The sequence below is a fragment of the Rattus rattus genome, chromosome 1 (assembly GCF_011064425.1).
Source record: "Rattus rattus isolate New Zealand chromosome 1, Rrattus_CSIRO_v1, whole genome shotgun sequence".
Classification (NCBI taxonomy): Eukaryota; Metazoa; Chordata; class Mammalia; order Rodentia; family Muridae; genus Rattus; species Rattus rattus.
Window position 1 is genome coordinate 19,940,423 of NC_046154.1, and position 27,320 is coordinate 19,967,742.

At 54.1% G+C, this 27,320-nt stretch overlaps 2 protein-coding genes across 7 annotated transcripts in view; both read right to left on the bottom strand.

Moving 5' to 3' along the window:
• The window catches only part of Kif17 (kinesin family member 17), a 36,656-nt gene extending 22,197 nt beyond the window's left edge, over positions 1–14,459 (bottom strand). For all 4 annotated transcript variants that reach the window (XM_032895618.1, XM_032895633.1, XM_032895625.1 and 1 more), the window contains exons 1-4: positions 14,218–14,459; positions 7,190–7,336; positions 6,171–6,272; positions 1,020–1,209 (exon numbers count right to left, since the gene is read on the bottom strand). In XM_032895618.1, coding sequence (XP_032751509.1) covers positions 1,020–1,209; positions 6,171–6,272; positions 7,190–7,336; positions 14,218–14,448 — 670 coding nt within the window. In that variant the 5' untranslated portion in view covers positions 14,449–14,459. The remainder of the gene's footprint in view (positions 1–1,019; positions 1,210–6,170; positions 6,273–7,189; positions 7,337–14,217) is intronic.
• Positions 14,460–17,184: 2,725 nt separating this feature from the next.
• Positions 17,185–26,461, bottom strand: Sh2d5 (SH2 domain containing 5). 3 transcript variants are annotated; one of them, XM_032895663.1, is made up of 10 exons: positions 26,378–26,461; positions 23,192–23,319; positions 22,761–22,841; positions 22,344–22,418; positions 21,414–21,560; positions 20,208–20,459; positions 19,911–20,085; positions 19,474–19,582; positions 18,903–19,062; positions 17,185–18,147 (listed from the first exon to the last, which is right to left on the bottom strand). In XM_032895663.1, the coding sequence occupies exons 2-10, from the start codon at positions 23,276–23,278 to the stop codon at positions 17,944–17,946; spliced, it is 1,290 nt and encodes a 429-aa protein (XP_032751554.1). In that variant the 5' UTR covers positions 23,279–23,319; positions 26,378–26,461; the 3' UTR covers positions 17,185–17,943. The 3 variants fall into 3 exon arrangements, with proteins under 3 accessions (XP_032751554.1, XP_032751550.1, XP_032751546.1); XM_032895659.1 differs by lacking the exons at positions 17,185–18,147; positions 26,378–26,461 and adding an exon at positions 23,483–23,748 and having other exon boundaries at positions 18,676–19,062; positions 19,911–20,082; XM_032895655.1 differs by lacking the exons at positions 17,185–18,147; positions 26,378–26,461 and adding an exon at positions 23,483–23,748 and having other exon boundaries at positions 18,676–19,062.
• Between the last annotated feature and the right edge of the window lie 859 nt (positions 26,462–27,320).

Consider the following 27,320-nt stretch of genomic DNA (forward strand, 5'->3'; position numbering starts at 1 on the left):
CCAGTAAGGCAGGCTACTTCCTGTTCTAAGTTCCTTACAGTTATAATTGTGATGGAGCACGGACCGATGGAGCTGCAGCAATGGACAAGGTACTGGGAGGCCCTGGGTTCAAAACTTGGCTCTTCTAATTCATGACTGGGGTGCCCTACGTGAGCAAAGCTCTTCACTTCGACGTTTCCTGTGTCTAAAAGGAGGGTGATGCTGCCCACCTTGAGGACTACTGCAGACTCAGGGGAAGCTGAGGGAGCCCTCACACAGCCGCTGGCCCACAGGGGCCCAGAGTAAACACTGGTTCTCTTTCTCAATCTCTCTTTTAAAGATTTGTTTCATTTATTGAATTTGCATACATACTCTATCTACATGTATACCTGTGGGCCAGAAGAGGGCATCGTATCCCATCACAGATGGTTGTGAGCCACCATGTGGTTGCTGGGAATTGAACTCAGGACCTCTGGAAGAGCAGTCAGTGCTCTTAACCACTGAGCTATCTCTCCAGCCCCCTTTTTTCTCTTTCTCAGCGGCTCTCCCAGGAAGGATGTGAATGCAAGGCAGAGAACATCACTGGAAAGAGGAGTCGAACAACACAGAGACTCCTGGCCCTTGGTATTTCCTGGGGATTGGAACCCAGGGCCTGGAGCAGGAGGCTCAAGCACTTGAGTACTGAGCTCCAGCCCTAGCCTTGAGACCTCAGTCTTCTTACCTGTAAAATGGGGGTGTCAGCACCTAGCTCACGCATGGGATGGTTGCAAAGAATAGATGAGATACTATATGCTCGTTGCCTGGCACACAGGAAGTGCTCAGTGCTTTCTACCAGTGTTGTGGGTGCGGGCGCTGATCCAGGAAACAGGTCCCCGCACAGGGGCGACTGCGGTCTGCTTCCTTCAGACAGGTAAGGGCATCTTTTCCAAGCTTCCTTTCCATGGGACTCTCCGGGCTCCCACGAGGTGAGCCACCCTCCTATCAGGAGTGGGAACCTGGCTCAGGCCTGGGCCACCCTCTGCCCCCAGCCGGCCCCATACCCACGGCATAGATCTCGATGTTGATGGTAAAGATGGAGTGGGAACGGGAGGAGTCCTTATTCATCAGGGTGTAGCCAACTGCTCGGTTCTTCCAGCCGGTCTCCATGACGCGTTCGCACTGGGCCACGTTGTGTACCGTGTGCATGGACAGCCCCTTGACATACACTCCCTTCTCGGGATGCTCCTTCAGCTGCAGGGAGGAGGACCAAGGAAACTTGAGATTACCAAAGGCAGGACCCTGTCCAGGCCACTGTGTCCTCTGAAACCATCCTGTAATAGGCAGGGGGCTCACTCTGCCTCCCACTTGTTGTAGGATCGTGGGCCAGTGACAAGCTGAACCTCAATGAGCACATCTGTAAAATGGGTATGGGTACCTATTTCATTATGAGCTATTTATTTCATGAGCATGGTGAGGATTCAGTAAAGTAAGGCACGCACAAGCTTAGCGTGAGCTTCTGGAAGCTGATAGGGTTGGCACCCAGGGCTCTGAACGTGTCTCCTTTGTCCTGTCCGCATGGCTTCTGATGTCACCTCTGCTAATACCACTAGGACAGTGGAAATGTTGCCTGACTCCTGGGTGGCAGCTGGTGGAGGGTCGTTTGCTGCTCAAGCCCATGAGGCTCTCAGCTCAGCCCTCGGGAATGGCAGCGAGTGAGCTGTGTAGGCCCCAGATGCTCCCGGCTCACTTCCCAGGCAACCAAGGAGCTGACTCGGAACAACAGAATGCAGTACTCCTCGTGAGGAAAGAATCACACGGGCAAGAGCAGCGTGAGGGGCTGGGTGAGGGGAGACGGGTCTGCAATCTCCGCACTTGGAAGGCAGAGAGGCAGGAGAATTACTGCACATTCGAGGCTAACCTGGGCTACACAGCAAGCCCGAATCTCAGGTGGGAGGGGAGGGAAAACAGATGTTTAGGATGGGAGGGCTGGTGTTCTGGGACGGGGTGGCCACACTGGTTGGAGCCCAGAGGGCTCAGCTGTCTGCTCTAATGGTCCCAAGGGGGGACAGGTCCCCTTCTGTGCACAAGTCGGTTGGGTGCACAGGCTAGCTCCACCTGTTTAGGTGTGAAGTCCTAAGGAGGCTGGCTCTGTGGAACAGCAAGAAACCAAGGCACAGAAATGTTAGATGGCTTTCTGAAAGCCATCGAGGTACAAGTGTGTCACAGTAACAGAAGGCTCAGGAGCAGCATCAAGAGTCAGAGAGGACAGATACAAAGGACCTGCTCCTGTAAACAGGGCTGGGTGGCATTTTAGGGCCAGAAAGTGGACTACGTGGATCCCACTGTGCTCCCAGAACCTAGAACCCAGCTTGGGGTATCTGGGCAGTATCTGGTCACCCTCAGAAAGAGCATATTTGGGCTGGAGAGATGACCGCAAGTTAAGAGCACCTGTTCTTGCACAGGACTGGGGTTCAATTCCCAGCACCCACACCATCCATAGCTCCAGTTCCAGAACCCTCTTCTGACCTCTGGAGAAACTGGACACGCACACAGTGCACACACAAACATCACACACACACACACACACACACACACACACACACAGGAAAAACTCAGGCTTGTAAAACAAATTAATTCATCTCAAAAGGTTTGTTTAAGAGCGAGCGTATTTGGCTGGGCATGGTGGTGCACGCCTTTAATCCCAGAACGTGGGAGGCAAGGGTAAGTGGATCTGCACAGTGAGCTCTAAGATGGCCAGAGCTATATGGTGAGACCCTATATTAAAAAGGCATATTTAGCCACTTTCCTGGTTATTCAACAGGACTCGGTCTAGAAACCCCATTAGCTGAGGAATGTCAACTGGCCTCTGTAGGCTGACATTGGTCACCTCGCCTGTGAAATGGGGACAGAACCCCATTGCTATGAAACTATGGGGATTAAGAAGGAAACAGGCCTGTGGTACCAGGCTCAGTGGATGCAGGTCACAAAGAGGACAGGGATGCTGCCTCCAGCCTGAGTAATTTCAGAAGGCGAGACAGCTCCCCCATCTCTGAGACCCTCAGGGTCCTAACCACCACTCCTAACCCCACCCACTGCCAACATGGGTCCTGGGGAGGTTCTGAGTGATGGCTGCCAGCTGCACATGCTATTCCTCATAGCTGCTCATTGAGGCTGCAACAAACCAGAGCCAGGTCTCCATGGTAACCAGCTGTGCTACAGCATGGGTGGAGAGGGACAGAGGCACATGGCCATGGTTAGAGTCCAGTAGGGAAGCGATGTTCCTGTGTTCTTCCCCACACATGGGTTGAGGAGGGATCTTGGGAGGCCCCTGCAGGCCCCACTCCATAATGATCTACTGCGTGGAGATCTGGGGTGGTATTTGTACTGACTTGGGGGTGGGGAGGAGAGTTGGCTTCCCAAATCTCTTGCTGGCCTTCCCTGACTGAATAACTCAGGCTTATTATAAAATGCACCAGGCTCTACGTTAAACACAGGCTAAGGGCTTGTGTTGTGGAGAATCTTAGGTTCTGATCCATCCCCTCTGGTTGCCCCTTGGGTTATGCACAGGTGCCTGACTCACAGAAGCCGAGAACAGGATTCTCCTCCCACTCTTACATGAACGCCATCTGCCTATCACCCACAAAGCAGTGTATCAGAGGTCTGGAGCCCACGGATGTACATCACTGAGCATTCTGTCATCTGCAGCCCCTGAAGCAGTGGGCTCACTGAGGCCGCCCCACCCCCACCCCAGGTTAGCCAGGAAGGGACAGAGTCCCCATGGCACCCACACAAGGAGGTAGAAGGTCTGAGAGACCACAGGACCATGACCCTGAGGCTAGTCTTCCGGAGCTACCTGCCCCCACCCAACTCCTCTGCCTGCTTCTGTGTCTGAGGGTGAGTCGTGACTTACGGGCCCTCAACCCCCCCTCTGCTGAGGGCGACGCTGATGCTGCTGGTTGTTGGGAGAGGTTCCTGGCAGGGAGGGCAAAGAGCTGCGGGGCTTGTGCTGCCACAGCTGGGCAGGGGCTTGAGTGGATGGATGGCACCTGAAGAGAGGAGGAGGGGCCGTGCAGTGTGTGGCTGGCACGCTGGCACGCTGGCACGCTGGCACACATGGGTTCTTCAGAGTAAGTCTCTGCTGAAAACAACAGATGACTGCTCCCCCCTCTCTAAAGCTGGAGTCACTGGCTTCCTGGTGGACCCTGGTGGGGAGGGCTTGGTTAGAGGCTGGAGGGAGAAGCCAGAGGTAGCCCAGCAGAGGCGAGAGCAGCCTCTCACACTGGCCTTTCCTCCCCGGACCAGGCCACCGGCTTGCCAGGCAGGAGCAAGACCATACCTCTGGCAGAGACTAAGACCAAAGGGTCCCAGCTGGGGGGACTCCATGCCCTCTCACAGGATTTGTTCATTTATATTCTCATAGTCTCTCTCTCTCTCTCTCTCTCTCTCTCTCTCTCTCTCTCTCTCTCTCTCCCCCCGTCCCTTCCTCCCTCCCCTCTTTTCTCTCCCTCTCTCCTTCTCCAGATTTCTTCCTTTTTTTTTTTTTTTTTTGACAGTCTCCCTCTGTAGCCCAGGTTGGCCTGAAACTTGCAATCCCCCTGTCTCAGTGTGCCCACTGGCCATAGGCTGTGCCATCAACCCCAGTCTGGCAGGTTTCTTGATCTCTCTGGGCGGCCAAAACAGCCACGCTAGTTCTGCAAGGATCTACCTTTGTTCCTGATGGTAGGAAGCAACCCTCCTCCATCTTGAACCCTGTCTTTGAGGAGACTGAGGACAAATTATGAAATGCGCTCGAGCCTCTGAAGAACCCAAACTCGATCATCATCATGAGCGGTTCTTCTGTCCTTGACTCTACCCCGCAGGGGGCTCCACCTGGCCCCCATCTTCCCTGGGTTTTCTCTAATCCCCAACAGCTTGAAATAGCTCCCATACTGAGCACCTACTAGGAGCGGGCACTCTGCTGAGGGGCGTGTCTTCAATCTGCAACACCCCTTTCAGTTTTGTCCGTCTGTTTTGAGTTTCTCTGTGTAGCCCTGGTTGTCCCTGCTCTGTAGATGAGGCTGGCCTTGAACTCAAAGAGATCCAGCTGTACTGGGATTAAAGGCATGTGTTATCCCTGCCTGGCTGCAACACACCTTTTTTCAAAGTAGAGCAAGACAAGGGAATCCTAGCCGTATAAACATCAGTCAAATCAGGAGTTCTGGGTTCAAGTCCAGACTCAGCCACTTGCTGCATTGTAGAACCTAGATATGTTGAGGCTCTCTCTGCCTCACTGAGTAATTAAATTAGAGAGGACAACATCCGCCGCCAAGGTTACTCCAAAGGTGACATGGGATACCGTGCCTGAAGAGCCAGTAAATATTAAGTGCCTAGTAAGTGCCTAATATCATTGTTTAATCATCATTATTTATTTACACACACGCATGCACATGCACACGCACATGCACACACACGTGCACACATACAGGTTTTTTGGTTTTTTGAGACAGGATTTCTCTGTGTAGTCCTGGCCATCTTGGAACTCACTATGTAGGCCAGGTTGGCCTCGAACCCAACAATCTGCCCCACAATTGCTGGTATTAAAAATGTGCACGGGGTTGGGGATTTAGCTCAGTGGTAGAGCGCTTGCCTAGGAAGCACAAGGCCCTGGGTTCGGTCCCCAGCTCCGAAAAAAGAACCAAAAAAAAAAAAAAAAAAAAAAAAAAGTGTGCACCATGGGGCTGGAGAGATGGCTCAGTGGTTAAGAGCACCCGACTGCTCTTCCAGAGGTCATGAGTTCAATTCCCAGCAACCACATGGTGGCTCACAACCATCTGTAAAGAGATGCAATGCCCTCTTCTGATGTGTCTGAAGACAGCTACAGTGTACTTCTATATAATAAGTAAATAAATCTTTTAAAAAAAGTGTGCACCATGACCATCCAGCTATCATAATTTTTATCAGTGAAAATGTTTTCTAAAATAGAAATCTATTGCAAAACTCCACCTTGTTTCAACAGAGGTGGCCTTGCCCAAGGAGAGATGCAGCCGTTGGTAGCAGTAGACACAGTCACCACCCCAGGCAGTGTGGAGTCTGAGAACACTCAAGTTCAAAAGCCCCGCTCCCAGCACTAGGGAAGCTGAGTCAGCAGGACCTTGAGTCCCGCAACTGTCTGATCCTAGCTCCTCCTCCGACCCCCGACCTTCCTGCCCTCCCCACATGGGATCTGCACCCACCTCTAGCCTCTGCTTGGTGTCAGCGCCCAGCAGGTCACGGACATCTTCATTGTAGATCTCCAGATAGGAAGCCCGCACTAGGAACTTGGTGTTTTCTGCACACTGCAGGAAGCAGACAGAGCTTGACCAGATGGCTGTTGCTAAACCCACCTGCTGCCCAGGCCTCTACAGCTGGGGCATTATGGGAAGAGGGATGTCAGGGCTACATGGACCCTTACCCCAACCCTGCCCTGTCTGTCCTGCTGGTAAACCCCCCCCCCCCCCGCCGCCGCCCCCGGCTCCAGGACCCGCAAGCCTCCAAGCTGTGTTACGGCTATCTGTCCAATGTGCTACGGACAAGTCTCATGGGACAGGAGATGGAAGCCTCCCTACTGCTCAAGGGAGGAGCCAGGGGCTTCAACAAATGCTATGAGACCAAGGCTTTGGACTGATGGACTCTGGGGCCCCTGATCACACAGGGTACTGGCTTTGGGGCCAACGCAGTTGGGAGCTGTCCAGTCTCAGGTCCATGAGATAAGAAAACAAAGGGCTGGGGTTGGGGATTTAGCTCAGTGGTAGAGCGCTTGCCTAGGAAGCGCAAGGCCCTGGGTTCGGTCCCCAGCTCCGAAAAAAAGAACCAAAAGAAAAAAAAAAAAAGAAAACAAAGGGCTTCACCCAAGGCTTGGTCTTTAGTAATTGCTCAATAAATAGGGGAGCAGGGACTGTTGTAACCACTTCCGGCCACCATGTTCAGAGTCAATAGTAGAGTCTCAAACCACATGAAATGTGAAATGTGAAATGAATTTTAACATTCAAAGGCAGCAGGAGAAAGCCACAGAGCCGGATAACATGAGCAGATACTCTTCTTGGTTTTATGTTGTTTCACCCATCTTAATTTTGGAACCTAGTATCTGTCTCTGCTGACCCATGCAGAGTTGAGACCAGGTTCTCACCACAACCCACAGCCCATGCCTAGGACTCTAGATGCCCTGGTGACATCTATGACACTTCCTTTATCCCTTCCCATGTGAGGCCCATACCTGAACACTCTCAAATACGTGCTCGAAGGCTCTGGGAATGATGCCTCTCTGGCAGGGGGGATCTGGCAGTCCCTGCATGGTGAAGGATTTCCCACTGCCTGTCTGGCCATAGGCAAAAATGGTACCATTGTAGCCCTCAGTGACACCCTGTGGGAAAGGAAACCAAAGTATGGTGTTCAGCCTTCAGATCCAGGCGTGCACCATGGCGCCCAGCCCACAGACCCTGCCTGCCTGGGTCTCCACTAAAGAAGGCACCACTCTGCCCTCAAACAACAGCCTGATGGGGTTAAACATTGTGCCAAGGTGGAGGGATCGAAGAGCCTGTGCCAGGGAGCCAACGTGGGTTCAAATCCCACCTCCATGTTTGTTTTGTTTCTTCGTGTACTGCTGAAGACAGAACCCAAGGGCTTCCCCACCAAGTCACATCCTCAGCCGGGCTCCATTCCTCACCACATGCACTTAGTCTTTGGTACACTGTGCGCTGGCTGGTTTTGTGTCAACTTGATACAAGCTAGAGTCATCCGGGGAAAGGAGCCTCAGTGGAGGAAAGGCCTCCATGAGACCCAGCTGTAAGGCATTTTCTCAATCAGTGATCAAGGGGAGGGGAGGGCCCAGCCCATTGTGGGTGGTGCCGTCCCTGGACTGGTGGTCCTAGGTTCTATAAGAAAGCAAGCTGAGCAAGCCAGGAAGCAGCACCCTCCATGGCCTCTGCATCAGCTCCTGCCTTCGGGCTCCTGCCCTGCTTGAGTTCCCGTTCTGACTTCCTCCAATGAGAGAGAATAATCTGGAAGTGTGAGCCGAATAAACCCTTTCTTCCCCAACCTGCTTTGTAGTCATGGTGTTTTCATCACAGCAATAGTAGAGTCTCAGTCTAATCGGTCATAAAGGATAAGAACGCACGCAGCCCCTCCTAAAGCTGAATCATCGTGTGAATTAGCCACAGGTGTGGACAGATGCTCGCTAATGTCTGCCGGGAACACTGCCGGGGCAGCCGGCCACAGTGCTTCTCACCCAGCAGGGAGGTGCACACAGGGCAGAAGGTCAGTCAACAGTGAAGGGAGGGAGTGGAAGGAAGGAAGGAAAGAAGCCGGAAGGTGAGAAGAGGCAAGATAGAGGACCTGCTGATGAGGGGACTACTCAAAAGACAGGAAGAGGAGGCTGATCCAGGTCAAGGGGACACAGAGGAGTGGCTGACAGTGGCAGGTGGATCTGGGGTGTGGGTGAGGAAGCTGAGAAGACAGGCAGACAGACAAACCAGGTTCCACTTCGAAGGCCATTCATTCTTCACTCATGGGTGTGTTTATTCACCCTGCAAGTGCTGGCTGCCTTTTCTACATCAGGAACCAAGTTCTGGTAGGAGGGAAAGAGCAGAAAACATGGTGGCCACAGTCCCTATCCTAAGAGCACTCAGGGTTACAGACAGCAGCACTATGAAACATCTTGGGTGACTAATATTGTTGACTTGATGGGATTTAAAGAGTTACCATGGAAACAAGCCACATGTCTGTGAGGGGGGCATCTAGGTTAACTGAGGTGGGAAGATCAAGGTTAGGTTAACTGAGGTGGGAAGATCAAGGTTAGGTTAACTGAGATGGGAAGATCAAGGTTAGGTTAACTGAGGTGGGAAGATCAAGGTTAGGTTAACTGAGGTGGGAAGATCAAGGTTAGGTTAACTAAGGTGGGAAGATCAAGGTTAGGTTAACTGAGGTGGGAAGACCTACCCAAAACATGGGCAGCACCATCCCAAGTGCTGGAGTCCTAGGCTGACTAAAGGAAAAAAGCTGAACAGCAGTGTTCATCTCTCTCTGCTTCCTGAGTGGAATGTGACAGCTGCCTCACACTCCTGCCGCCATTGCCTTCCCCACCAGGACCGAATGTCCACCCTCAAACTGTAAGCCAGACAAACCCTTTCTTCCTTAAGTTGCTTTAGTCACAGTGTTTTGTCACAGCAAGACAGGTAAGTGATATGGCATTGTACATCAGAATACAGGCCCAGAAATCTGTTCCGAGACCCCAATGCCTACATTTGTTGTTGTAAAAATATAAAAATAAAAGTATTGTGGTCTTTTTACCCTGCTGGGTCTGGCACCTCAGTGCCCCAAGATATCTGCTAGGTATTTTGGCGGAATCACATCCCAGCCACGCACTTTCCTACACTCAAACCTTCACATAAAAGAACACACAACACAATAATCTTAGACCCAACTGATAAGATATAATTGCCCACTTAAACATACAAAGCCCGGTACCATCCATCCCTTAGGAACATTGATAACAACCTGTAAATACGCAGAGCAGAATCTTAACATCACCTGCCATGGCTTCTCCCCTCTCTCTCTCTCTCCTGTCTCTGTCTCTCTGTCCTCATCTCCTCCTCCTCCTTCAAACTTCTCTCCCGCCCATCCTTCCTTCTCCTCCAATGACAGGCCTCCTTCTATCCTGTATCTACCCCTCACCTGTATTTTACAAATTCAATGGGGAGAAGGTTCTGGTGAAGTCACCTGATTCCTGAGTATATGACTAGGCAGCTATCCTTAGGGCAGTGGAATTAGCATCAAAACACAGATAACTTCTGGGCAAACCACAACATACATTGAATTTCACTGGGAAAAAAAAATTCCCTGTGACCCAAACAGAGCTCTGCAGGAATCCCTGAGAGCTGGGGATTGATTCTCAAGAAGGTTGGAACCCACTCAAAGCTCCCAGCCCCTTGCAGAGGACAACGCTTCCTTTACTGCAGTGGAAACAGGGCAGTCCACTTAATCTAGGGTCCTGCAGCTCCTGGCAGGGGCAGAGAAGGGGCCTTAAGTGGGGACAAGCAACTGAAAAGACCCAACCCGGAACCTATGCTGCTCTCAAACCCGAGTGTAGCTAAAGCAGGAGTCACATGACACCTCTGGAAAAGTTGAAGGGTTATCCGGACTCTCACTGTAGCCCAGGCCCAGGGCAAGGACTCTACAGGAACATTCAAAGCCACACAGCAGATGCTCCATTCTCCTAGGTAGCCATGAGCCATAGTGGGAAGGCACTGGTGCAACTTGGGGAGCTGGGCTTATTTTTACAGGGTCTCATATAGGCTACAAAAGCACTCCACCACAGAGCTATTTGTCTTATTGGGGTGGGCGAATGTCTCTCGAATCCATAATGACCTCAAAATCAGTAGTAATTGAGGATGACCTTGAACGCTGCTTCTACCTCCCCAAGCTCTGGAATTACAAAGCAGAGGCCTCCAGGAGGGCTTCTGAGTATTGGAGCTGAACTCAGGGCTGTGCGCTAGGCAAGCCCGGTACGGACAGGGGCCATGTCCCCACCCAGCCCCTCTTTAGTCTCTCTGGTTTCAGACTGGCCTCATTTGTTTTCTTTTGTGTTTTTGTTTTCAAGACAGGGTTTCTCCATGTAACCCCTGGCTGCCCTAGAACTCCTGCTGTAGACAAGGCTGACCTCGAACTCTGAGATCCTCCTGCCTCTGCCTCCCGAGTGCAGGAACTGAAGGGCATGCACCACAGGCTACAGTCAGGCTACAGACTTCAAAGTCTTAATGTAATGAAAGAACATAAAGTACTAATAGTTGTTAGATAGATTATGTGTAATTGTTTTATGAAATATTATAGATACGCTGCACTATAGTTTTATTTTGTTCCTTTTAGTTTTTAAAAGGCCATCATTGGGGGAGCTAAAATTATGAATGTGGCTCAAGTCTACAATATAAAACAACTTTATTTATTTAAATTTAACTTAATTAAAAATTATTATAGTGTGGGGCTGGAGAGATGGCTCAGCAGTTAAGAGCACTGACCGCTCTTCCAGAGGTCCTGAAGTTAATTCCCAGCAACTATATGGTAGATCTGTAATGGGATCTGACTCCCTCTTCTGTTGTGTCTGAAGAAAACTATTGTGTTCTCGTTCTCGTTCTCTCTCTCTCTCTCTCTCTCTCTCTCTCTATATATATATATATATATATATATATATATATATATATATATATATATGTCCCATGCTTTGATCGTCTGTTTCCTGGTTGGTGACACTGGGTGGGGTTGCTGCAGAATCTTTGGGAGCTGAGCTGGCAGGAGGTGGGACAGGCATTTGAACCTTATAGCCCACTCCTAGTTCCAGCTAACTTGGTTGATCTGCGGTGAGGGGGTGAGGGGTCCTCGGGGTGCTGTTCCCAGCATGCCTCATCCTGATGGACTGAGAGCCTCCTCCTCCTCCCCACTTCTGAGAAGTAGCTTTGAGCAACAGTGATGCACAGGTAACTAATACACTCAGTTTCTCGGCAGTGCCAGCCTCTTTCCCGTGCCAATTGCCACCTATGTCTAATTGGTCAGTGCAAGCACAGAGCATTCCCACTGTTCCAGAATGTTCTATAGGACAGCACTGCCCTGGAATTAAGTAGAAAACAGCTTTAGGTATATTTCTAAGGCAAAACAAAGATTTCAAAAAAGTCTGACATAGCAACCGATGCCCTGGGGCAGGGAGTGGTGGGGTGCTGTCCCAGGGAGCACTCACATGTGGAACAGGTCCCCAGTGTTCGCTTGGTCCCTGTGTATTGTCACCCCTTCCTGTCTTATTGAATTATGAAACTTATTGGTGGGTTTTTATGAAATCGACTGTCGATCCCCACTCATGCATGCATGCGTGCGTGCGTGTGTACTGAGATCAATCCTAAAGCATCACACAGGCTGACCAAGGACTGCTTGTTAGAGGGAAGGGGCAGACAAGGCAGGAGGGGATGGGGGTCAGTCAAGGGTGGGTGTGGAGAAGGAAGGAAGCTCAAGGACAGCGGAAAAGTTCAGTCAGAGACAAGAGATGAGGAACAGTGCCTGGAGAGAAGGGACAGAGGAAGACAGGGAAAAGGCAGAGCGTGGCATCTGAAGTGCAGGGACAGCACGGGATAGGATCTGAAGGGAGGATCTGACAGAAGGCCCAAGCTACCGGCCAGAAAACCCAGGGAAGGGACAGAGCGAGCAGGCCTGAGTTATCCAGCCATTGGTCACAATGGTGTATCTCCCCACGTCCCCCTCAGGCCTCAGTCACGTCTCTGACGAGAACGACTCCAGTCCTTCTAGTGAGGATCAAATGCTGCATGCCCATCTCTCCCCAGCCGCCTTGCGTCTTCCTGACTGGCCTTCTCCTACTGCGCTCATCTTATGCCCGCTCCTCTCTGTCCCCCCTTCCATCCCTTCCAAGGTTCGCTGGCCTCCCCATGCTGCCCTCCCCCACTTGCCACCGCTTGCTGACTTAGCTTAACTCTGACCTTGAGCTTGATGAGGGTGAGTCCTATCTCCTTCGAGCACCCTCTCATGATCAACCTGGGGCTCGGAGTGGAGATGCTAATGTCTCGCTTCACAGGGGGGTGAGTGGATTAATGAGTGAACAGATGTCAAATCTGAGGTCTAGAGGGTGGCCAGAAATAGGTCTGCACAGTGGGACTCGGAAGAGAAAGAGGAAGCTTGGGCTGGAGAGATGGCTCAGCGGTTAAGAGCACTGACTGCTCTTCCAGAGGTCCTGAGTTCAAATCCCAGCAAGCACATGGTGGCTCACAACCATCTGTAATGAGATCTGATGCCCTCTTCTCGTGTGTCTGAAGACAGTGACAGCGTACTCACATACATAAAATAAATAAATCTTTAAAAAAAAAAAAAAGAGGAAGCTTGAAGAGAGAGCCAAGAGGTCTATCCCTGTGTCCTTAGCGTCTCCTCTCCGGGTAGGACTCGTCTGGACACTGTATAACCCACAAGAAGAGAACTGAGGCCTTGCCCTGAGCAAGGCTGACAGCCCTAGACAGAAGCAAGGCCGAGGAGGGACACAAGTTCAAATTGTCAAGGTGCCACCTCTAGATGGGGGGTGGGGGGAGTGCTCTCTGGGTCCCTGGGACAGAGGTAGGACTGAGTGGGTGGAACACTCTCGAGACCAAGGAACAAAAGTGGAATAGGCTACTTCTAGGGTATGAACCGCAGTCACTTAAGACATGCAAGGGCCGGTCCTTTACTAGAAGAGGATTCAAACAAGAGGGGCTGAACCCGATGACATCTGCGACCCCTTCTAGCCTAGAAAACCAGGCCAACAGGTGGATAGCTGAGCTACCCTCAGAGCCTGGGGCTGTCCCCTTGGGGGAGCTGTCCCTTGTCTTCTGAGTATTCAGAGGGAACCAGCTCTTGTCAAGTGCTCTGTGGTCTACATTGTCAGAACACCTTTGGAGTGGGGTCAGAGTTCAGCAGAGCAGAGATGCATGCGTGACCCTAAATTCTAATGATGCATATCTATTCCTGGTTCAGCACCACACAGACTGCAGGCTTTGGAACACATCTCAACAGTCAGGGGACACGGAAGAGCTGAAAGAGCCTGCCAGTCAAAATAGAAAGCGCCCATGCTGAATGTTTTTTTTGGAATGCTAGGTCAAATGAGTCAAATGGACTTCTCGGAACCCCAGATACTGGAGCACATGGAATCGCCACGCTGTTCTTTTTTAAAGAAAGACAAGTGTTTTCTCTACTCCTTGCAAGAGGAGAATTCGAACAGGAGGATTTTGCTTGTGGGGCTGAAATGGGAGCGAGTGTGAACCACCGCCTGACAGAGAAGAGAAGACTCCTGGGATGCTTAGGAGGGAAGGAGGTTGGGGTAAATGGCTGGAGCTTTCAGGATCCCACAGGTCTGGAATGTGGACAGAGAGGACCAGGACCTCTGGGGTCTAGAGTCTGTGATCAAAGGGCTGCAAGGGATGCGAGTCAAGATGAGCAGGGACACTGAGTGGTCCTGGGTCTGAAGTTGTGCGGTAAGAGCTGCAAAGGACGTGCGTGTGGACCAGTTGGGGTGCTGGGTTCAGCCTGGAAGTGGCCACCACACTGGAGGCAGGTCCCCAGGAGTCTACTGTCAGGACAAGCCTTCAGACTAACCTGCCACTCTATCCGCCTGTGCCCAGAGCCTTCTCCCTTGGCTTTTGGGGTAGGGGCTGGGTTAACCCACTTATCCTGTCTCCACTTTCCGGGAGCCCCGAGCCTGGCCCTTCAGTCTCGGGGCGCCCTCACCTCCACCAGCGGGTAGGCGATCTCGTTGTAGATCTGCTCGGTGAAGTGTTCTATGTAGTAGGCTCCATCGAAGGTGAACTGCTTGGGGGGTTCGTCCGCCGCTCCCGGGTTCTGAATGAAGCACTGGCCGCGCGCACAGTCCACAGTCACCACCGACTGGCAGCTCAGCTCGCGCTCGCGCTTGTTCATGGGCCGGCAGCGCACGACCACCTTCACTGACTCCGAGGCCATGGCTGCCCGGGGGCGTGGCCCGGACCAGGGGGTGGAGCCAGAGCCCGCGCGGGGCGGGGCCTGGCGGCGGGGGCGGGGCCGCAGCAGGGGGCCGGGACTCCCCGCGGGGCAAGCTGAGAGGGGCAGGGGCTCGGCGGATAAGTGTCCGGGCTGGAGCCCGGGCCGCCGCCTCCCGCGCCCGGGCTCGCCCGTCCCTGAGGCCCGGCCCGGGCGGGGAACGGGGGATCCGCGCTGCAGGCGCCGCCGCACGACCCGAGCCCCGGAGCTGGCCGGGTCACGCTAGCGCTCGTGCTCGCCGTCTCGGCGTTCGCCGTTGCTGAGCAACGTCCGTGACGTCACAGGACGGAACGGTGAGTGCGGGGGAGAGCCCGGGACAGGGGATGCACCAGGGTGTTAGGAACTACTCTGTCCCATCCTCTGCTCTGTCTCTCAGGTCTCGCAGCTCCAGCCCAGTGAGGTTCAGCAACCAGGCAGAGTTGGCCAGGGTAAGACTTGGAGCCCACATCTGACTCCACTTCCCTCAGGGGGCAGAGACTGAGACCGACAAGGACTTCACTGCCCCCTATCCACAGCCCTAAGAGTCCATATTTTAAGACAGAAAAACTGGACCAGCAAGATGGCTCACATAGTGAAAGGCTCTTGCTGCCATGCCCACGTTGTCCCCGGGACCCACACTGTGGAAGGACTCTTGCAAGCCGGTCCACATACATAAATAAATATATTTGAAAAAAATTAAAAAAAAAAAAAGACAAAAACCGGGTTGGAGAGATGACTCAGCGGTTAAGAGCACTAACTGCCCTCTACCACTGGTTCTAAGTTCAAGTCCCAGCAACCACGTGGTGGCTCACAACCATCTGTAAAGGGATCCGATGCCTCCTCCTGCTGTGTCAGACACACCAGCTACAGTGTACTCATAAAATAAATAAATAAATAAATAAATAAATAAATAAATAATTTTTTTAAAAAAGACAAAAAACGTTTGGAGTTAAGTCTTTCTGCTGGAATGGCCACACAGCCTAACCTCCTGACCCAGTCTGAGCCACCAACCACCCATTTGCAATGCTCCCATAAGTTCTGAGGCACAGAAACACCATCAGCCATTTGACAGGCTCTGGGAAGACAGTCTCTTGCAGTCTAGTAGGGGAAACTAACATTCACATATTAACATTCACACACACACACACACGCACGCGTGCACACGGACACACGGGCACACACGGGCACGGGCACACTCACACACCAAAGGATGACTACAAATGAACCGTTTCTGTGGATCATCTTTAAAAGGATCCTCTGTCCGCTGTAGGGAGTCAGAATTATCTGGGCTCTAACTGGAGCTGAAGTTAGGTTCAGACAGACCTGGGCTATTCAAAGCACCTGGTACACTTTGCTGAGACAGTAAGCAAGCCTGAGTTATCAGATACATGTGTGTGCTCACGTGTGTGTGTGTGTGTGTGCGCGCGCGCGCGCGCCCGTGCGTACATTTGCACGGATGCATGAATGCACACCCAATGAATGTGGTGGTCAGAGGACACAACCTACAGGACATGGGTCTCTCCTTCCACCAAGTGGGACCAAGGGATCAAACTCAGGTCAGCAGGTTTGACAAAATGCACTGAATCAGCTCACAGGCCCCTCTAGCTCAGAAGACCTCTCCATGACGCCTCACCTCCCAGATCCTTCAGACCTTTCTGGGCCCTGGTGGCCAGGACCTCAGGCAGGCTCACTGTTCCGTTCCAGCTGAGGGACGTTTGACAAACAAAAGCAAAACAGGAAAACAATGGTGACGATTGGCTACTCAAGGAACTTCTGCAATGGACTGTGAAGAATGCGGTTTATTTATCAGAGCGCACACAGGAGAGCTGTGGTGGTAGTCTGCACAGAGACAGAGCCATGGCCTGTAAGAAAGACACCGTCTGAACACAGGGGCTCCAGATGGTGCCGTTTGTACCATGCGATCAATAAATGCTTTGGAAAGAATGTCAAAAGGGCATGGGGAAGGCTGGTCCCTTGGCTGTGTGGAGTGTCTCCTGGTATCGTACACATGGGTGATTCACACTACGAACCCTCCTGGAGGTGAGCCCTGGCCTAGCATCTGGGCCAAGTAGTTAACAAGTTTCCTTGGGTGGAACTCTCTGGGGCGGGGCACAGGATATGCTAATCTCTCAGCTCCGTGGGAACCTGGCCCTACTCAGGGAGCGGGCATGGTGGTGGGCATGGCACGGAAGGATTGCTGCTCCTGATCAGTCTAGAGGTGAGTTTCTCCTGTGAAGGAGTTCCGCAGGCACCTTTCTCTCCATCCCTCTCACTTGAAAGAAATGGCACTGTACTGAGCTAAGGGCTTGGATCCGAAATCCAAAACCTGTGGCTTCCGCTGAAACCTGTGGCATCCAAGGCACTAAACAAGGACATCCCTCCTCTCTGCCCACACCTCTGCTTCCAAAGCTAATCTGTCTTGTTGTTGTTTTTTATTTTATTTTTATTTTTTGAGGCAGGGTTTCACAGAGTAGCCCTGGATGTCCTGGAACTTCCTCTGTAGACCAGGCTGGCCTCAAACTCCTAGAGATCTGTCTGCCTCCGCCTTCTAAACATTGGGACTAAAGGCGGGCACTGCCACCACTTAAGAAGTTTGTTCTTGGGGTTGGGGATTTAGCTCAGGGGTAGAGCGCTTGACTAGCAAGCACAAGGCCCTGGGTTCGGTCCCCAGCTCCGAAAAAAAGAAAAAAACAAAATTAGTTTGTTCTTTTGGGTAGATTCATATATTCTGCAGAGTTGATTTAAGGGACACCTGAATTTGTCGTTCCCTGGCTAGACCCTCCAGGATATGTCCCTGGACTGGCCCTTGCTAAGGTCACCTCCCCTCCATGAGGCTTGCATTAATCCTAGTTCTCCACCGCAAATAGGGCTGAGGTGACCAGTGCCAGCCATGCCCAACGGTCAGCGCTGTGTTAGAGGAAACACCAGCATTAAGTGGCTTCCTAAAGCAGCCACCAAGCTGACTGCGGTGTGCTCACTGCTAGCCCCACTCAAAGTGACTTCAGGAAATGAGCTGAAGGTGCAAGCCAGAAACTCCCCTAAGGCTCTGGTTCCCTATGGGGAGCATCCTGGGGTTCCCCACCCAGCAGAGGCTTCGCCTCCTCCAGCAAAGACTGCACCCACATCATAAACTGCTGGGGAAGCCTCTGCACAAGGACAGTAGGAACCTAGCAATGGCCACTTCCCCAAAGTCATCTAGAGTTACCAGCCCTCTGGCTCTACATGTTCATCCTGGTACCTCAGCTGGCCCCAGGTCCTGGGAGAGGTCCCGTTATCTCCACCTCCAATCTCAGGGCTCCTCTCCCATGGCAGTGAAGTGATGGAAGACCAATCAAGGGGCAGATTGACCTGTCTGGAGCTGGTGACCAGTGGGTGGGGTGCAAGAAGGGCAGAATGACCGTTGCCACCCAGGGGCCGAGGCAAGGCTGGGCCCACAGGGGACTGAGGGCTGGCTGTGTGCTAGCCCAGGCCTTGCAATTCTGCCTCAGACTTGGCATGGCTGAGGGGCCGCAGAGTCCGTGGGAACCTGCCCTCAGGACCGGAGTCCTGCTCTTCGTAGGTAGGGTTGAGCCGGCCCATGCTGAGTGGGCAGAAGAGGCTGCGCTCCATCCCGGAGTGGCTCTCCACCAGGGCCTCCAGGCTGGGGAACTCTGCTGGCAGGTGCTGGGGAGGAAAGTCCTTAGCGTTGGTCCCCTGCCCCACAGTTCATGCACCCCATCCCTACCCTGGTCTCCCATCACGTGCCTGCCATTCAGAAAGCAGGGAGATAAATTCAGGAAGGGAGAAGGTGCGGTAAGCGTGGAGCCAGTCACCGCGTCCTCGATCTGCCCTGCCTGGCCAGCCCTGAGGCAGCTCGTACAGCTAGCTGCTGTGTAAAAGCCTCCTCAGCTCAGTCCTGGAAACCAGTGACTGGAGGCTGTGTGGGTTTGGGTCAGCTCTCCTAGAGACAACTGTAAGACCCCTCTAGAGGGAGAACCTCAGTGGTGCACACCTCAGCGATTCGCCCTGAACCCTGTGGTCAGCACCCAGTCAGCAAGCGAGAGAAGTAAAGGCTCTCAGCACTGGACGGCAGAGGCGGGTGGATCTCTGAGTTTCAGGCGAGCCTGGTCTACATAGTGAGTCCCAGGATAGCCAGGGCCACACAGAGAGATGCTGGTTCCAAAACCAACCAACCAAACAATCAAACACAACAGAAGCCCCAAAGAACAGAAACAGAGCTTGCAGAGCCCAGTCCACGGGAATGGACTAGGATAAGGGGCGGGGCCAGAGAGCTCCAGGTGAGGGGACAGGAGCTCAGGAGTGAGGGGGGCTCAGGAGCTCTAAGACAGTTAAAGGGCAGGGGAAGAATTACCAGGGATGGAGGCAGTGGCGGGGCAGGGCGGGGCTGGAAGGCCCAGGGGATAACCCTACAATCTCACCTCTAGGCAGTACCGGCCTAGGTGGTTTCTGAAGACCTGGTGAGGCACCACGCCACACTGGGTCCGGACAGACAGGCTCCACTGGCCGCTGGTACCTGGCTCGGGCCACAGCAGGAAGGCCCCGTGCACATCTCTCCGAAGCAGGGCAAGAGCACAGGACCTAAGGGGAGGGAGCCAAGGTTAAGGCCACCAATCTGACCCTAGACTGTTGTCCTGGCAAGGGATGTACTAGCCCCAAGAACTTAGTGGCAGTGGTAGAAGACTGAGCGTGTGACCTCTGAAGTTCTGAACCAGAGCAGCCATTCAGTGAATGTTAGTCGAAGCAACTCAAGGCCTCTGGGGACATGACTTGCTGACTTCAAGGCTCTGGTTAGGGCCTTTCTGAGAAACTGAGGTCTGGGCAGAGGAAGTCATGGCCTGAGATCACCTAGCCTGGGAGCACCCCACACTCAGCAGTTAAAGTCCACACACTCTGCCTATGTAACCTGTGTCCATGGGACAAAGAGTCTACCTCACATTTTTATACCCAACCCAAGGGTCTGGACTTTGGGCTAGGACAGAACTCCCTTACCTGGAAAGGCCAGCAAAGGCCCAGATGTTCTCTGTCAGGCTTCCCTCATTCTCCACCAGGCACGAGGGGCTACCAGGGCCACGGGGCCATGCCTCCCATGCAGCAGGAACTATGGAGACCACGAAGGTCAGAGGAAGCATGGCGCAACCTCCTAATGCCAGACCCGCCCCTCTACCACCAACCCCTATCCTGTGGTTTGTCTCCCCCACCAAACCTCTTCCCCAACCTGACAGTCACACATCTGGTCCCTCAACGGAAACTCCATACAGAGTTGCTTAGTGGCCTGCATAAGCCCTCAAGCTTGATGTACCCTCACATGCAGAGGCAGTCAAGGGAGGAGGGTGGGTACAAGGGGGCTACAGCCTCAAAAGAACATGCATGAACCCCCACCCTACTGCCAAGTCTACTAGCCCAGCCAGCCCCCTCCTACAACTCACAGGCTTCCCGGGCTGACAGCTGCAGTTGTGTCTCATAGGTGCAGCCTCGGTAGGCCCCGGAGCGGATCACCTTGCTGCGAATGGCCTTCTTGCGCACCAATGTGGGTGAGCAGTAGGGGTTCCCTAGACGAATGTGACGGGTGCCCCCACGGCCCTCTGGCTCTGGCAGCTCCTTCTAGGGCACCAAGAGGGGCCCATAGGCAGGCAGATTCAGACCCATCTGTTTGAGGCCAGATGAAGCCCACCCCTGCAGCGTAACCCCCAAACCCTTGATTCTTTCCCCCAACCCCTGCATACCCCATTACTGCCCAGTATCCCTTCTGCAGGAAGCCGCCGGAAGGACACCAGGGCATGGACATTCTGTGACAGCTGATCCCGGCTGAAGGGCTCCCGCACTAATGCAGGGGCCACCCCAGGGCTGCAGAGTGGCTTCAGGGACATGTCCCCTCCAGGCACCAGGGAGGGCTCAGGCTGCGCCCTCTCCTCAGGGTGTTGCAAGAGGTAAGCAAGCTGGAAGGATCGGCAGAGCAGCAGGTACAGGATATTAATCTAGGACAGGAAGGGTAGACTCAGTGGTAGCAGCCTCCTGGAACGAACGCCTCAGGCACCAGCTATCTCCAGGGCTACAAATGGCCCCTTAACTTCCAGTGTTGCTCACAAAGAAACTTCCTGGGAAAATTCCTACCTAACCCTCAAAATCTCACCGCGTGCAGCGTCTGTTACCAGTTCTCTCTGGTCGCATCACTGCTAAGTCACTCTGTGCCAAGTATCATGCCGGGTGCAGAGAGCACAACCCTGGGCCCAGTGCACTCCTACCTAAGAGGCTCAGGCCCACGACACCGCCAGAAAGTGGATAAGCGGCTTCGCCTGGCTCTGCAACTTAAGAGCTGTTGGGTGACCCAGGGCAAAACGTAGAGCAGCTCATCCTCATCCTCACCTCCCCATGACCCTCTGAGGACTCAAGGGCACTGAAAACTCTCAGCACTTCTCTGGGGCCTGAACATGGCACCCAACACTCACACAATCCAGACCCAGCCTGTTGGAACCATCGGCTTCAGCCCCCTGTCACCCAGGATCTACATCGAGAGGTGAGAGCAAATGTTGGGACTGACTATGTGACTGGCTGCCACAGATCTGTCATTCACTGTGACCACAGCTGCCCAGGACCTATCCCATCCACTACACAGCTACACAGGGCCACCTAGGGACAGCTCAAAACCTGGATACGAGCTCTGCTGCTAAAGGACTCAAGTCTCTGTCAGTAGGGTGGAGTGTGGTTCATGTTACAGGTGGACTAGACTTTGAAGGGTGACGGGAAGGAACAAGGATGAAGGAGGGTGGGCACGCGACAGGAGAGAAAAGTCCTGGCTAGTTTTGCTCCTGGCCCCAGGGAATGTCAAGGGTGCTGACAGGCTACACATAGTCCTAAGCCGTGTGGTGGGGCATAGATTCACTCCCCACCTCCTGCAACCTGAGGACAGTGCAGCCCCCAGTCTCCAGTACCTCTCCAGGCTGGCTCCCCACAAAGAGATGACAGAAAAGCTTGCTGGCCGGGCTGCGTGGGTTCCGGGCAACAAAAGCAAACTGGCAGGCGGCTGGGTTCCAGGTGGCATAGAGGATGCGCTTCAGAGCATGGGCCATGAGGAGCACCTGCGAGGCATTGTGGTGACAGCAGGCCTCAGACACTCACATGCGTGGTGGCAGTGGCCCGAGGACCTCCCATGTCTGGCGTAGGCCACCCACCTCCTGGAGTGAAGAGACTCTTTGTTCCCCGAGGCCCGCCAAGCCTAGCCTTTACTGCCCATGGGCCTGCTGCAGACATGTAGGTCAGGAGGGCCACTCCAAGTCAGAGAACCGAGGGACAGAACAGTGACCCAGTGGTCTCTGGCTGGAATTGCACAGAGGTGGTAGCAACAGGCCCAGGGTTATTATATACTTGGTCTCTGAGGTAGGAATGCTGGGGCTTTAAATCCTAGCTCTGCCATTCACTCTGCTTGTGATGACAGTCCCCTGAGTGTCTCTTGCTGTCACATCCAATAGTAACAATACCTCAGGCAGGTGAGGCAGGACCCCAGGGTACTACCACCAGCCTTGGGCCTTCTTATGTAAGAGGCCTGCAGCTGTACACCACACCATGGCGGGCAATGGGCGGCCATGTTGTTTGTGCAATGAGTAGCCAGGGAGGGACGGGCAAGCATGCAAGATCTCCCTGCCCTCTCTAGCCCATAGCTGTCCACAGCCACTGGCCAATGCTGGGCTGGGCATTTAGACAATCTCATGGGATGGATGTCCCTGATATTTAAGACTCGGGGCCTCTAAAGCTTCAACGAGGTAAGCAATTGTCTGAGCTTGTCCTAGGGGGCTATGGGACAAACTATAAGCAGACCATACCCCCTCTGCTCTTCACTGCCTGGCCTCCCCTACCCCTCCTACCTCGCCCTCCCCACTGTAGATCTTGAGACCCTGAAGACTGAATTTCAGGATGACGGCCCGGCGTCGGGAACAGTCCTGAGGGGAAGACAGTTGGCAGAGGCAGACGTCACTTCCCAGGCCTGGCCTTCTGTGGTTTTCTGCCCCAGCATCCTTCACCAAGGCTGCTCAGCCAGTCCTGACACCCCCGCCTAGGGACAGAGGCCTAGGTGGCATACCCCCAACATTCAAGCTATGGCCTGTGGGGCATGGGTCCCCAGGCATCTAGGATGAGTCCTGAAGCCTGGAACTCACCAGGTCACCTCTCAGAAGACCTTTGGCTCCCACCCTCCCTAGGCATCCTGTGCCCTCAGAGCTCTGTCCGAGTTTGATTTTCATGGCGTCCCCCCTTGGCTTACGTTCGCCACGCCCGCCTCTCACCTGCAGGGCCCACAGATGCTGCTGTACAAGGCACACGCTCTCCTGAGTGTCCAAATCATCCACAGGAAAGGATCCCACGTACTGGTGGTGATGGGGAGAAGCAAGGCAGGGAAGTAAGGCCCAGAACTCAGTGGGCCTTAAATGGGAGGGGCACACACTATCCCGCCATGCAGGCAAGCTGTGCAGGCAAGCTGTGCGCGAGGTCTAAGCACTGTCTTTGGAGGCCAGAGTTCTCTGCTAATGCTCTCAGTAGGTGACCCTGGTCGGGTCGCATGGCCCTCATCTTCTCACCTATACATTCATCCCATATACACACATCCACTCCAAAGGACAGACGGAGTCAGGTCTTTGGGCCCCAGGTCCTCCCCAACCCCAGGGAGCCGCCACCCCGCAACTCCCTTCCAGAACACACAGGACAGGCACCCACCCACCTGGGCGAACTTGGCAATGCACCTGGGCCGGTAGGGTGCAGGCCCGCAGTCGGAGGCCCTTCGGGCCCTGGCCCCAGCCCTCTGCATGGTCCCCAGCGTACCCAGCTTCACGCTTCGCGGAGAGGAGGCTAGGAAGGGCGGGGGAGAGGTTGGTTTTCAGGCAGTTGGCTGAAGGCCCTCTGTCAAGGGCTGGCGTGCTTGTTCAAATTTGCTCGCTCCCGCACTCATTCATTCATTCATTCATTCATTCAGCCAACTAATAAATCCACTGAGCAAATGCTAGGTGCCCACCAGTGTCCTGGGCATGTGACAGGGACAAAAGACCAATTCTGTCTGCTTGGGGAGCAAGGTGGGGGAACTTGAGAATAAGCCTTAATCAGGTGAGGCGGTGGGAAGATGGAGAGAGGCAACAGGAGGGGCTGGGGCTGCACTGGGTGGTGTGTGGGGAGGGGTCAGAGTGGGATGGTTCCTGGCATGGGTCGCTGAGCCAGATCTGGGGTTAGAGCGCTCACTGGGCCCTCTGTGGCAGGGATGGGCATGGGGAGCTGGTAAAAAAGTAAAACCAGTTCTTAGTGCCTGAAAGAACTGACGTCTGGGGCTGGAGAGATGGCTCAGGGGTTAAGAGCACCGACTGCTCTTCCAGAGGTCCAGAGTTCAAATCCCAGCAACCACATGGTGGCTCACAACCATCTGTAATGGAATCCAATGCCCTCTTCTGGTGTGTCAGAAGACAGCTACAGTGTACTCATATACAAAATAAATAAATAAATCTTTAAAAAAAAAAAAAAAGAACTGACGTCTGCCTACAGTTCAAACTTCTCAGGAAGCTAAGGCGGGAGGACCAAGTCATTTGAACGCAGGAGTTCAGGGATAGACTGGACAATAGAAGACCCCCAACACGAGACACTCCCCCCCAAAAAAAAATCAAAACAGGGAGAGCAGGAGTCCGGAAGAGTCCATTGAAGGGTAGGGGTTAACTGTAGCAAGAAGAGAAGGCAGAAAAAACCTGAGCTGGGGCCTGAGGTAGATTACCAAAGCAGCAGGCTGCACAGCACCCAAGATCAGCCCAAGAACGAGACTTTACCCTGTGGACAGTGGGGAAGCCATAGCTGGCCCTGGGGCAGGAACAGTGCACAGGGGTGGGGGTGGGGATGGAGGGTGGGTGGTCTGGAGCTGGACAGCTCCCTTAGATGATCTCAGGGACCGGTACGAAAGGCTGCTGGCTCATGTGCCCAGCCTGACTCCCTTCCTGAATCCCAAAGCCCTTGGCAGAGTATGAAACCCACAACCCATGCCAACGAAGCGCTGGTGCTGAGGGGAGTGCAGAGAAGACAGACATGGGCCCAGGAGATGGACAAACAGCAGTCCTGCCTGGCCCTGTTTTGGTTTTCCTGGGACCCTTAGCCAGATGCACAGGTGGAAGACAGAAGTCCTGTGTGACAGATGCGTCAATGGACCAGTCGCTGGGGGAAAGTCTATGCTTGGGTCCCTGCAGACTCAGCATCCTCAGGGACACCGTAAGACACCTGCCCTCTCCCGGATTCTCTCCAGCCTTCTTGCAATCATTGGCTCGGGTCAGAGAGGCTGGGCACAAGTTCTGTGTGGCTTTGGGCCAGCTGCCCCACCTCTCTATGCACTCACTTCCTTTCCTGAAAACCTTGGGTAACGTGAGGTGCCTGGCGTGATGCCAGCCTGACATGGAGCAGTGGATGAGACCTCTAAGCCTGCTGGCCAGAAGGGAGCTTGGGAAGATGGCAGCAGAGTCTAGCTTCTTTCAAGACTTCCTGTCCAGGCTACACCAACTGGAAACCCTCAGCCACTGTGGAAGTCAGGCTGGAAAGAAGTTGGCTTGGAGGCTTTGACTCACAGGAGAAAGCAGGAGTTAGTAGTGTGTCCTGGAAGTGACACAGCGGCGGGAGTGCTTGGAAAAAGGGAGGAGCTTGGGCGCCTTAGAGTGATGCTCTTAGAACCCCAAAAGGGCCCTACACCTCTGCCTGCCAGTGACCTTCCAGACCAGACTTCAGCCAGGGAGAGCGGGAAAACAAAGGCTGTAGCCCCGCCCCTCCCCCAGAGCCCACCCAGGCCTCCGCAAGGCTGCTGTCAACCTGCGCTCTGCCAACCTTCCTTTCTAAGCCCGCTCACTTTACAGTCGCCGGTCTCGATGGCACATCTGATGTTTACATAAAGCAGACCACACTCCTGCCACGTGCTGCCTGCCCCTTCCCAGCAGGGGGACCACGGGGCTCCCAGGGAGGCAGGGAAGTGCGTCTTCACTTTCAGGCAGAAGAGAGCAAGGAAGCAGAGACCACAAGACACACAGCTGGCAATGAGACCCGCAAGGAAGGGGGAGCGTGGGGGGCGGGGGTGGGGATGGAACAGGGTGAAAAGAAAAGCAACCTCAAAAGAGACAAAGAGGGCTGACAAGAGCCCTTCACACCCTGCTTGTGCAACAGCCTGGCAAACACGGGGTAAAGAGCCAAGGGTCAGCAAACACACACACACACACACACACACACACACACACACACACACACACATCAGTTTGCCTAGTGCCCTGTGGGACCGAGTTAGGGAAGGGGGTGGGGAGGATGGACAGCATCCTCATATTTAGCCTCCCCCAAAACAGGAACTTTTTCCCACCCACCCCCCTTCCAGTCTGACCCTGCCTTAAACCAAGAACACCAAGGTTCACTGAAACCTTGGACTGCACACCCAACTAATCTGTTTGAACCAAATAAAAGTTTTCCACAGGGGTCTGTCTGCCGGGCCAGGTCGTTTCTACAGAGACACATAGTTGGCTTCTATTTTCCGGGGCTGGGGGTCTCCTTAGGAACAGAGGACTGGCTATTTAATCCTATACTTCACGTCCAATCACAGGGTCCTGTGCGCCTAAAACTCAACAATCTATCCATTCGGTACTGGGAGACTACCCAGCCTGCAGACCCCAGCGGCTTGACTAAAGACATACACCACAGGAGGGGGAGCTGGCAAACCCAGGACTCTCTGCCTAGGTTTACAGTCTATGGGGTCCCCAAGCAGGCATCCATTCTTGGTACACACTGGGTCTGTATGTGTGCAGGAATAGATGCCATTAACCTCATAGCTGCAACAACTCAGGCTCTGGGGATGGAACTGTTTAGAAAGACAGGATTCCCTCTCCCAGCCCAGCACACCACTGATACCAACCCCCACAGGTCCTGGACCCGCGCAACAAGGGACGGGACTGGGGTTCAGCAGTTTTGGCTGGTGTGACCTTGGCCTGCCAGCCTCCAGTTCCTCAGCAGTGAAGGGGCTGTTCATCAGCCTCTGTTCCTCCTGAAATCTATGTGGACGCGCGAGCACACAGGCTGGATAGGGAAGACGCAGAAACGATAGAGCCTGGAGGTGCCGAGCGTGTTGCGAGCGCTGACAGCGATCTCGCAAGCGTCACCATTCCCACGCAGCGCTAGGTTCTCGAGGGGGCTCAGGTGCCCCGGCGCTAGGCAGGGATGGTGACGAGGACCGAGGTGATGGCAACTGCTGGCGGAGAGAGGTGGGGATGCAGCTCGCTCTGGGCGACCCTCCCGGCCCCGACCCAGTCCCCGGAGGGTCCCCAGGCGCACTCACCGCTGCTGCCGCGCCTCCTAGCAGGTCTCACAGCTCGGATCCCCGCAACATCCGCGCCAACCCAGCGCCCGGCCCGCCCCACCGCCGCCCACACCCCCGCCCCCGCAGCGCGCGCCCCCCACGTGGCCCTGGGACCCGACCCTTGGGCATCACCTGGCAGCGGCACCGGCCTCACCAGCCAATCGGAGCCGCTCCGCTCGACCGTGCCGCCCAATCAGAGGCTGCGAGAGTCCCTGGCTCCGCCCACGCTGCGGCCGGAGCTGGCTCCGCCTTGTCGCTCTTCCTCCACGAAGCTGTCCCGGCTCGCTGAGCTCTGGGCATCTCCAGTCGTCTGCCACTCCACTAGATCTGCACGGTCGCTCAGTGACCACGCAGTTCCACTCCTTCACACGCAAATGGCAGAGGACTTGGTGGCAGGTATCCCCTCACCGGGTGGAGACTGATTGGGCCGCTCAGCTAGGGTCCAGCACAGAGCGGTGACTCTGTCCTTCGGGCCTCACGGAAATCCACTTAGATGGGGAAA

Bases quoted from the DNA above. Each gene is read 5' to 3' on its own strand.
- Sh2d5 (XM_032895663.1), bottom strand. From the start codon at position 23,278: ATGCAGAGGGCTGGGGCCAGGGCCCGAAGGGCCTCCGACTGCGGGCCT. The intron at 22,419-22,760 runs GTGAGAGGCGGG...TCTTCCCCTCAG, and splicing joins AGCATCTGTGGGCCCTGCAG to GACTGTTCCCGACGCCGGGC. The intron at 19,063-19,473 runs GTAAGGGAGTTC...CCCTCCCCTTAG, and splicing joins GCCTTTGCTGGCCTTTCCAG to GTCCTGTGCTCTTGCCCTGC.